Below are 12,139 nucleotides of genomic sequence, written 5' to 3' on the forward strand. Positions count from 1 at the left end.
AGAACAACCTCCAGAAGAATTACACTGTTCATTTCCATGCTAATTCTTTTTTATAGAGACACAGAAATGTGAGATGGACTCCCCCATCTTGGCCAAAAACCTTTGGAGGTGGTGCCCAGTCAGGTGTTGTTGCCAGTTGGTTCTGATGGCTGGGTGGGAGCTAGGATTCTTGACCCCATCACATTTCTTGAAGCTCGTCATCCTGATCGTAGCGATTCCAAACACATATATTCAATAAGTTGGTCCCAAGGTGGTTCTATAAGGCCATTTTGTGTCTGCATTCAGCTTGTTGTGGTTAGTAGTATTAAAAGGAATAACTCTTATCTCATGACTAATATTTTGAATCCTAGATTAAAAGGATTAGAAGGATTTAAAATTAAATTCTGATCTTTGGAACAAAAGCAATGAGTCCAGACAGTGCAGTGGCCCAAGGTGGAATGACTTTCTTTCCTTCTCATCTGCAGTTGCCATGTCTGGACGATCTTTTGATAGCTTGCCCCTTCACTGTTCTACAGCCACAAGGTTACAGGATCTTGTCTGGGAGCCTAAGGGAAGTGTGTGTGTGGGGGGGGGGTCCTTTCAGAGACCTCTAAGCAGCTAGGTAGTAATTCAGGTCTAACATTTGTCTATTCCCCAAACTTCTTGGATGATTCTATATTTATTATACATTATGCTCTTTGAGCCCTCTTGAGGGGGGCAATTGGAAACCCTCAAAATGCATTGGCCTATAGTATTTGGAGATATGGGAATCCTTGTACCATTCCTTGGGATGCCTAATAGTGTCTCCTTACGAATTATGAGGATTGTGGGCTACAAGGGACCAGCCACAAGCATGGGCCTTCCAGGAGCATGGTAGTTATAACATGTTGGGCATGGGAGTTGGGGATGCTGGGGAAAGATAACTGTGCAAAGTATACTTCCTCCCTAAACTAGCCCCAGTCACACCCATTAATGTATTGGTGCCCTTCCATTAGCAGCCACTTAAATCGTATCGCAACGGATTGGAAAGCAATCGGAACGGCCCCTCCGTTGACTTGCAATTTCCTTCTGATTATGATGTGAATGCCCCCTCAGCATAAAACGGTTGCAGGTTATTGGCTGAACCACACTGTTCACGTTCACAAAATCATGTGGTTCAGCTAACAGGCTTCTGTGGTCCTATTCACAAATTCCAGTCATTGTGATGGATCCCACACCAAAAATGTAATAAAGTTGAAATAAAAATAAAATTTTTATTTGTTGCAGTTGTTCTATGCTAAGCCATAAGGAGAAAGCAACATCCGAATGGTTGCTTTATACAGATATGCCCCCCTCCGCCATCCAATTCCTGAATGTTTTTGAAGCCCTGTGTGTCCAAGTTGAACTTTTTTCTTTTTTTGTACTGAATTCTTCGATGTAGAATTGTTTCAATATGTCGGTGGCTCGAACACACAAAACCCGAGAGGTGAGCCAAAAGGAACAGCATGTCCCATTGCAGGGGATTGAGAAAGATTTAAAGCACACCATTGTCCGTTATGACGCGCTGGGCCGTAAACTATTTGTGTTTAACATGCCAAGAACCCAGCAAATGTGCTTTTCTGGGAAAACGAAGCCCGGCGTTCTCTTGCAAAGCCCTGTACCATATGTGAGGCAGAGCAGAGGCTGAACATTGCCGTCTATTGATGTAGCAATTATGATATACTAGCTCTTCAAGTACTCGAGAGCGCTCTTTGTCCTGGAGTTATCTATTACAAAGCGCAGATGACTGTGAACTTCAGCTAATTGGTCTCTGCTATCACATTAAAAGAAAACTGCGCCGATACCGAGGTGGTCAGCAGCTCAAAAGCTATTGACTGACCATTCATTTCAATTCCTGTAAGATTATATGTGCATTTAACCCATTGACAGGATAAATGTACATACACTATATTGCCAAAAGTATTGGGACGCCGGCCTTTACACGCACATGAACTTTAATGGCATCCCAGTCTCAGTCCGTAGGGTTCAATATTGAGTTGGCTCACCTGAGGAGAAAAAAAAAGGGAACAGTTTAAAAACTGACAGAAAAGGAAAAAGAGTTTTTAAATACTAAAAAAGGGTGTAAAAAGGAAGGAAGGAAGCAGATGCTGATGCCTTAAGAGTTCCCTTCACTGGAACTAAGGGGCCAAGCCCAACCCCTGCGAAACCACCCCCCCTCCACCAAACTTTACACTTGGCACAAGGCAGACAGGCAAGTACCGTTCTCCTGCAACCGCCAAACCCAGACACGCCCATCGGATTGCCAGACAGAGAAGCGTGATTGGTCACTCCAGAGAACACGTCTCCACTTCTCTAGTGGCGGCGTGCTTTACACCACGGCATCCCACGCTTTGCATTGCACTTGGTGATGTAAGGCTTGGATGCAGCTGCTCGGCCATGGAAACCCATTCCATGAAGCTCTCTACGCACTGTTGTTGTTCCAATCTGAAGGCCACACCAAGTTTGGAGGTCTGTAGCTATTGACTCTGCAGACAGTTGTCGTCTTCTGCGCACTGTGCGCTTCAGCATGCGCTGACCCCGCTCTATCATGTTACGTGGCCTACCACTTCCTGGCTGAGTTGCTGTTGTTCCCAGTTGCTTCCACTTTGTTATAATATCACTAACAGGTGACCGCGGAATATTTAGTAGCCAGGAAATGTCACGGAACACCTGAATCCAATGATTTGGAGGGATGTCCCAATACTTTTGGCAATATAGTGTATAAATAATAATATATACATATATTCATCAGAGGAGTCCCCAAGTCGGGTGTCACCTGGAGCAGGCGCCGGGTGTCAGCCGCCGGGATCGTGTGACATCTTTACGTCCGCACGTGACATCATTACACATGCGCACGACGTAATCACGAACACGTATGACGTCACCTGCATTAGGCCGGGCCTTGATTAGCCTTGTGGGAAATCCGGCCTTGGTCAGCCCCTGTTATGGTGTCACCCAGTGCGGGCCGCACCCTCCACAACCCCCTTGTGACGCCGCTCATATTTATATTGTTTAGCTGTAAGAGCCTCCCTTGTATAGACATCCAATAGCCCTGAGACTACTGCTGGGCGCCGACATCTTGAATGTGATGTCAGGGGCTCCAGCACACTTGGATCTGTCACTTATGTGACACTCTGTTGTATTCCCCTTCTCTACTCCTATGGCTGCTACATAAAATGTTATGTAGGGGGATAAAGGAAGGTGCAAAGGAGGTAGGCCAGCACAGATGTGGAAGAAGTGGAGGGGTCTGTGTGAAGGCATTGATGCTTTCTGTGCTTTTACTTGCAATTTTTTGAGTTGCTGGTTGGTACACAGCTCTGGCACACAGCACAGCCCTGTCTAGCAGAGAAGAAGAGCTGGTTTAGTAACACTTACAGGACTTGCCCCTCCCCAAACCTGTGACTGGACAGTGAAAAGAGAAGCAGATGACTCATGAGTTCATCTTTCTGCAACTCTGCTCTCTCCTCCTATCAGCATGCTCTGTGCAGTCCTGTAAAATGATTGGCTCCTTGCGCAGCTTCCCCCAGATGCAAGGGGCTGGATTCCAAGTGAAATCGGGTATTTACATGGCTTGCATTTAAAGAACACACATAGAAGGTGTATTATTAAATACAGAGCTGCATGAATTTGTGTCTTATAGAACTGCCTGGAGTTCAGCATTTAAAGGTGTACTCACGAAAAATAAAATATGGCGTCCTTTTAAAATAATCTGGAAACATTCCAAACCTTTATAATTCAAAATAAAAAAACAACCCAACTCCCAAACCCCCCATGCCATGTATAGGACATATGTTCCTGTGCTGAGTTCCCGCTGTTCTCAGGAAAGTGACAGCACTCACAGCGGGGGGGAATTTATGAAGCTCGCTCCCCTGTTAATGGGGGGTCTCCTCTACTCTGTGAGCGCCATCAACTGTAAATTAACGTTGAACTTTTCTCCTAATCGCTCATCATTGTGATGGATTGTTCCCGGGACGTATAGAATGCTCAGACTTTCCGCTTTCCCATTATTCAGGAGGAATGAAGATGGAGAGAGAAAAGCTGCTGATTGCAGATGCCTGGGATATAAATCATGTCATTGTGTCATAGAGACTGCAGGAGACCATGATCCCTATATCCTGTGGATGGAGATTGTCAGTTCTGCCAAAGCTGTCCTCTCCCCTCCGATGTCCCTGGAAGCTTCTGCTATTAGTAAGTGACTTTTCTATTGATTATGTTATATATTTATGGAACTGGTGTTGCATAAGAAGCCTGTAATCAGAGAACAATGGAAAAATCTACCTTCACATGTACAAAAAAACGAAGAAAAAGGCACCGAACCAACTTCTAGATCAAAATGTATCATTCCATTTATTACTCAGACTATAAGAAGATACCGTGTTTCCCCGAAAATAAGACACTGTCTTATATTTTGTTTGGCTCAAAATAACACACTAGGTCTTATTTTCGGGGTAGGTCTTATTTTTAAATGTACAACACTACATGTATTCATGTACAAAAATATGGTGATCAGGGCAATCAGGGGTGCCGTACCTTTCTAAGAGCAATTTGCTAACCAATCACTGGTCAGAATAAGCGAAGCGCACTTTTAGTATCGATTCCCCACAGGTGGAGTGCATTTGGTATCACTCTGCTTGTGAGAGGAGCCGGCGCTATAGAGGAGGTATCAGCTTATACGGCTCTGCTCCCTCTGGTGCCGTCTCACTTCCTCTAGCGCTGGCTTCGTTGGCACCGCTGATTCTTCTTTCGCGGCTCTTCAAGTTCCCCCTTATGCCACCACCGCCCTGGAAATGGTCAGAACTAGGTCTTATTTTCGGGGTAGGTCTTATATTTTAGCGATTCCCAAAAATAGTACTAGGTCTTATTGTCGGGGAAACAGGGTATATTATTATCTATGACAATGTATTATTATTATTCATTAGTATATTGCAATCTTTCACAGCCCGGATGAAGGATTTATTTACAGGAGAGAGAGAGAGAGAGAGAGATCCAACACACGGATGCTCCCTTCATCAGGGCTGTGGAAGACTGCAATAAACCGATGAAGAATAATAAAATGTATCATTTTTATAATGCTACAGATAAAAAAAACACATATAAAACATAAACAAGGACTTAGAAATATGCTATTTATCAATAAATATAACTAATAAAAGTGTGCCATAACCTGATTTAAAACCAGGCTTTTGATTTGTTAACAGAGTAAAACACCTCAAATCTAAACTTTGTAAGAGATTGCTATTATTTATATACATTTTTAAATTTATGTAAATAAATATTATATAAATAAATATATTTGTTTTCCTTAGACTATTCCTCCTCGTACCCCCCAATACCCCCCCAATCCTGTCCCCCCTTTTGTGGCTATATTAGGGATAGACACGCATTGGCCCTCCAACCGTGGTGAAGCTACAAAAACCTTTAGTCATTGCAGGACTCAGACTTGACTTCCAGAGGTAGATGCATGGTGGGATTTGCAGCTTCACCACCGCTGGAGGATCAAAGTTTGGCTATCCCTGCTCCAGCCACTTAACATATCTGATGCTAGGTCCACTTTTATTGGTATGGGAGGCTGGGCTTAATATCAGCTTCCCAAAATGTCCTAAAACCTTCCTTTCCTGGTTACAAAATATGCATCTTCTGAAAAACAACAGGCGCCCTTTAGAGAGCCATTTGACCTGCTGTCTAGTGGCATTGTTAGATGGTACGGTGCTCAGACAATTTTATGTTTGTAGCATATCATATGCTTTTTGTCTCATTTTATTATTCTCCCACACAACACAGAGGAACATAAAAGGTATACAGTGTACATGAGTGGGAACAAGGCCGCCAGCAATACATCACTTTGTCATGACTTGTCTGCTCCCCTCGGCGTTGTTGAGATTGACTTGTACTTAAATTGCTTTCCCCGGTGTGTGTGATGTTTACAATCGGAGCATCAAGAGGCATTGATAAATATTGTCATTAGCATTAATTGCCTGATGTCTTCCGATCGTCCGGCCTCTCGGTCAGCCGCTCTCCTCGATCCGATAATGGATTTATTTAATGAGTTATCGCACGGAGGAATTTATCTCTAACGCCGCATCCCCGGAGACCAATAAAACAACGGTCCCTTTAATCTATATAATACATTATAATCACACTTTTGGCGGCTGCACCCCACGCCTACGTAAGGCCATTAAAATCAATAACGGTTGATTCGTTAGGGAAGAACCCCATTCAAAGCATAACCTTCTCTGTAATTTCGTATGGAATATCAATCAAGATCTCAAAATGTAACCAGCTGACCACTATGTGTCAGTTTCTGAAGCTAGGAAGATCTACACTAGACATGTGCGATTCGTTTCGTTCTGAATCAAAATTCGTACAAACACATCCGAATTTCCGAATCTCAATGCATCCGAATGTTCCCGAAATTTCGGATCCCGTCCGAATTTTGTTTAAAAACTAAAATGATCGGACATGTGACTTTTCTGGCCAATCAGATGTGTTTTACAGTATAATGCATCCGAATGGGTCTGAATCCGAATTCTGGGAACCGCAGCTTTAGTAATATATGTATATATGGCTCCCAATGTTGCCTAATTATTAGACATGTGCAAAACAAAAACAAAATTGTTTTCAGACGAAACAAATGAAAAGGAAAAACGTTTTCATTCGTTTCGTCAGAGGAAACAAATGTATATGTTGTTTTGAGTTCGGAGGCAACGAGCCTCTGAATCCGAAACCGCACACTGAAACCACAGAGCGAGCGGTGGCCAAAATCGGCCGCCAGCACAGTCTGCGCATGCGCGCGGCCATTGTGGAGTAGATCTTGGTATACACTAAGATGGCAGCGCCCGCATGTTCGAGCGCCGTCATCTTGGTGTATACCTAGATCTACTCCAAAATGGCGGCGCACATGTGCAGAACGCGTCGGCGGCCAATATGGCCACCACTCTTTCAGCGTGTGACGTCACCCTCAGGTGACATCACACGCTCCGCCTCCAGGATGGCGGCGGGCATGCGCAGAACACGCTGGAGGCCAATATGGGAAGCCACAAGTGACGAGGGACCATGGAGCCGGCTTCTCGGTCAATCAGGAAGCCGGGCAGCGTTGTATGACTCGCTGCCCGGCTTCCTGATACCGGAAGCTCAAGTATCGGGCTAGGCATCAGGTCATTTGGGCGAGTACAAGTACTTGCCCAAATTCTCGGCATCGGCACCGATAACGATAATAGTATCGGTATTGGGGCATCCCTACTTTTTATTATTCAAGCACAATTGATCGTTCTATACAGATTAGCTGAAAATACATTCTAAATGCATCAAAACAAAGGGTCTGCAAAGTCTTCCAGTTTGGTTTTTCTTCCCGACCCCTCAGGCAGCTTGCAGGGAAGGACCCTTGCTGTTTATGAGTAGGCAGTGAACTCGCTGCAGCGGTCTGACAATCCCCCTGATGAGTTAGAGCCAGAGCTGTCCAATCAGTGGTAAGCATGAGCTTATAGGAGACACAGGTTTGACCCAGTAGGAGGGGCATGTCACAGCTCTGCAGAGTCATCACTGCTTCCACACAGGGAGCGAGGACCTTTTATGTAGCTGCTGGCAGGAAGAAAGCTTTTCTTCACAGGCTGTGGTTGCTTTCTAACGAAATGGAGCTGTAAGACATTGATCACCTTTTTGTTTTGGTACATTTAGAATGTATTTAGCTGATTTAAAGAGAAAGTTCACTTGGTGTTTTTGAAATGTCTTTAAACCATTCTTCTCATCCCCAGTAAAACCAGACCCACCGAATGACCTGAATGCCCAGATCACAGAACAGGGAAAATTAAAAGTGCTCTGGTCTCCTCCCAAATCTTCAGCTCGCAGGCTGCAGTACCAAGTGAAACAATATTTCAACACAACTGATAACGACTTACAGGTACGAATTGCGTTTCACGCACCAGCAACGTTTAATTAAAAATGATATTATACTTTATAATTGAGAATGTGGCGATGTCATTAAACTTGGTGACTAATCAGTGGGCTCATTACTGTCACACTGGTGGAGTCGCGATAAAACAGGGGTCAGATAGGGCATTGCATGTGTTTTACAATCTCGTAATTATAAAGAAACTCTGTAAAATGTAAATCTTGCCACAGCAGATACTTTCTAATTAGAAGAGATAATCATTGTATATGTAACCGAGGACCTATGGATACATCTGGAGGAAGAGAAGTCTTTTTATGTAGCTTGGCAAAGTGAAACGTCTTCTTGGGGAATTGACATATCCGTATTAGACGGTTCCAGTCTTACTGAAAAACTGAACAACGTTTTTCTATACAGACCTTCCTCATGAAATAGGAACTAGGCTAATTATTCACTATAGATGTTTGCAAAAGATTCTAAAATATTGCATTTCTGAGACATTAAATGGGAGCACTGTGCAACAGGGACTCATAACCTGGACCTATCTCTGTCCATGAGCACCCTATGGCAATGGTTCTTAACCTCAGTGGGCCCCAACCTTCAACAGTAAAAACAGTTTATACTTGACAAAAGTATGGCAATGCAAAATATGGTGTTTAATGGTCAGTAGGAGGAAAAACACTCTGGCATAAGTAGTCAGTAGGAGGAGAAGATGCCCTGACATTAGTGTCAGTAGGAGGTAAAGTAAAGTAGGCCTTGAAGTGTGCTAGGGGCTCTGGATGGGGCTGGGGTGCTGGAAGGTTAAAGATGGGCTGGATGTTACTGTTCAGAGATGGGGGTTCTGGAGGGGGTTAGGGGACTCTGCAGCAGACTTGGTGATCCTGTGGGAATGTGGGTTCTAAAGGAGGTTAGGTGACTCTGCAGCAGACTTGGTGGCCCTGTGGAAATGTGGATCCTGAAGGTAGTTGGTGACAACTTTGGGGGGAGGGGGGGGGTGGTGTCTCTCAAGGAGGCCGGGTGCTTAGAGAGATTGGAGGGAAATGTGAGGACAGGGGAAAAGTGTGGGAGGTTGGGGGGCAATGTGGTACATTTTTGGAGGCTAAGGGAACTATGGGGGGCTGGAGGCTCTGCTGCAGCAGGCTGTGGGCACAGTGGGAAGTAGGGGGCACACAAGGGGGTTGGGGGTGCTGTGGGTGGCGGACAGTACTGTGGGAGGTTGAGGTTAACTGTGGAAGGTTCGGAGGCACTGTGGGGGCTCTCACATTAACCTGTACTTCATTTTAGGGGATTAAAGGTAAAATTCCCAAGTAATAGCAGACACCAGTCAGTTTAGCTGGGTCTTGTTCACACGGGTGTCAGCTTGTATAGGTGCAGTGTGTACAGCAAGGATCTGGAAAGCATTTTTAAAGCTTTTGGCAAGCTTTGAGCAGCTTGTTGAAGTCTTTCAAGCAACCTCTGGTTCCTATTTTTGATACAGCACTCAATGGGAGTGCTGACTGTCAGTTTAATAAGCTGCAACCAGGTTTCAGTAGACATTTAGCACTACCTGCAGCTTGTTGAAAGTCTGCTAAAGCCAGTCAGCACTCCCATTAAGATCTACAGTATGTTTAACACCCCCCACACTGGACCTGAAATTTACTTAAAAGACTTTAACAAAGCTACTTAAAACTTGCATGCTGTACACACTGTTCTTAGGCAACCTGAAGCCAGTGTGAGCAAGGCCTGAATAGATGAATGCTGATTGGTTGCTTTGGGATACTACTGCACTTTGCATGTATTGGATTAGTTTTATAGTGTTGATTTTTGCTGGAAACTAACCATTTATTTCTATATAGACCAAGCTTGTCACAGAGGAAACCTTCGTCGTCCTTGATGTGAGCGAGTCATGCTCACCACTGGTGTTTGAAATACGTTGCCGTAGAATTTTTGGAGTCTGGAGTGACTGGAGTCATCCCATGGTCTTTAAGTCGCAAGGTTTGTAATGCAATTTGAAATCTGGGGTTCTTATATAAACATGGTTAAATGCACCTAATAGGGAATGACAAAAAGATCCCAACCTAGTAAGGCGAATTTCTCCTACTGAGAAATTGAGATAACTTGTAACCCATTCCTTGACAGATAGAGATGAACAAAATGGTTCCCCCTAAGAAGTTAAGAAGTAGTCAACTCGGATCAGGAAATAAGTGGCCATTTGCATATTTGAATATCCGTAAACATTGCCCAATTGATCCAATCAAATGCATCCAATGCCAGAAGTGGACCTCTGAACCTCTGGCCTCCTCACTTAATGTCCTTCAGAAATAACGTAAGAAAACCAGTGGTGACCCCTATTTAATATAGTGATAGCACAGTAGCCTCATTTCTCTTACTCCTATCAGTCGTTATGACACAATTATCACAATAAGTTAGCAGTACATTTCCTTATTGTGTCATTCAGTGGAGAATGGGAGTAAACCGGAAGAGACTGGATGGAAATGGACTTGTATGCTAATTCTACTCATGCTCTTTGCCTTCTAGTATTTCACATTAAACCACCCCACAGATTAACACAATACTAATAATGGCGCCTTGCACTTTACACCAAATTACAACTTACCATTTAAAGCCCTGATGAAGGGAAATGCCAGCTGAGCGGGATGAGATATACCAGGGAGCGTAGTGGAATTACAGAAATAGCTTGGGGTTTAAGTTTCCTATGGATGAGAATCTTTAACTAAGAACAGCGAGCAGTGAGAGCCTCCTAATACCTACCAGACCCCCGTTCTTGGCTTAACAATGGTCAATTTAATATAATATATAGTATCGATATACCGTAATAAAGAGTACTGAAGAGCTCCAGATGTACCCTGGTCCAAACCTGATCTCCTCTGAACCTGGAGGGGACATGCGGCCATCCGCCCAATCAACTGCAGGCCGGGGCATTCCTTGCCCCACAGCTGCACATAAAAAATGGAGCAGAATCCTTTTGCTGATGTCATTAAACTTGTCAATGTCATTGACCAGCTATAACCCTGTGGTCATAAAAGGTCAATGACAGCATACCACCCCTTTACTTACGTGCAGCATAATTCCTCAGCTGAGGGCGGCAATGGAAAGAGGTTCCTTCTGGGTCCAGAGGAGCTGAGGTTTGAATCCGCAATGTTCTGAACCTGAGCTCATTAAACAGAAGGAGTAGCTCCCAGTGTTGTTCAAATATGGCTACTAGAGTCACAGTGGTCAGTTAAGATGTAAATGTCTTTCCATTCATTAACAATTACATTCTATCTGATTAGAAGGCACTGTAACACAGACTGCTTTTTTTGGTGCTGTAAAAGGTCAGAAAAATTATGTTTTATGATGACAAATACTTTTTGAACAAAGAACTTGGCAGCCGTCCCTTCCACAACTGCATGAGGAAAGTCTGCAGAGGCAAACAAACACAAAATGTTTTATTTTTCTGCATTGTCATATAATAATTACAATATATTTAATTGGAAAAAAAAGAAACATCCTTAGAAGGATCATAGGACTTTTTAAATGCATTTATTATACCCGAAGCAGTGAAAGCATTTATCTATTGTGTTTGTAGTAGGTAATGGAGCGAGAACAAGGGAGGCATCAGGGTTCCCTCTCGATCTGTATGCAAAAACTGCTGTGCCTAGCAGTTTGTGATCTCCCCTGATTACATAAATGCACTGCAGCATAGAGCTTTTAAAGTACATTTAGCAAACTGTAATACAGTAATAATGCAGGGCATTATTTTTTAAAGTCCTTGATACTATATTCTTAAACCATTTATATGTTCAAACCTTTCCTTGTAATGGAACAATATGCAGTCCAAGATAAAACACCCTCACAGACAGGGCCTGGCCCTGAAGTGGTGAAGTGGGGCAAAAATGGTACTTTGTTTTCGCTGCTTTTGAGAACAGAATACACTGAATTTTTTTTTTCCATTTAAGCAGTTTTTGCATATTATTAATTATTATTATTAAATATTATTATTATCATTCAGGATTCATTTAGCACCAACAGTTTGCTCATTACTTTACAATATAAAGAGAAACTGTATAGTTACAATACAATTCAAGACAGGAAGGCTGGGATCAGCAGCAGCACCAAGGTGGGTGTCACCCGCTGCATCCACCCTGCATGGGTTATGACGTCCGTCATGTGACGTCATCACGCATGCGCAGTGATGTGCTTCACTGATAGCGGCCATTTTGGTGATGGAAATTAGAGAATGGGATCAGGTAAGCCACTGGGTGTCCCCCCCCCCCC

At 43.6% G+C, this 12,139-nt stretch overlaps 1 protein-coding gene across 1 annotated transcript in view; it reads left to right on the top strand.

Moving 5' to 3' along the window:
- LEPR (leptin receptor) overlaps window positions 1–12,139 on the top strand; it is a 34,339-nt gene that overhangs the window by 3,162 nt on the left and 19,038 nt on the right. The window contains exons 3-5 of the mRNA XM_018563080.1: window positions 4,010–4,185; window positions 7,749–7,894; window positions 9,718–9,856. Of these exons, the coding sequence (XP_018418582.1) occupies window positions 4,010–4,185; window positions 7,749–7,894; window positions 9,718–9,856 (461 nt within the window). The remainder of the gene's footprint in view (window positions 1–4,009; window positions 4,186–7,748; window positions 7,895–9,717; window positions 9,857–12,139) is intronic.

Source organism: Nanorana parkeri, unplaced genomic scaffold (genome assembly GCF_000935625.1).
Source record: "Nanorana parkeri isolate BGI_ZX_2015 unplaced genomic scaffold, ASM93562v1 scaffold630, whole genome shotgun sequence".
NCBI lineage: Eukaryota > Metazoa > Chordata > Amphibia > Anura > Dicroglossidae > Nanorana > Nanorana parkeri.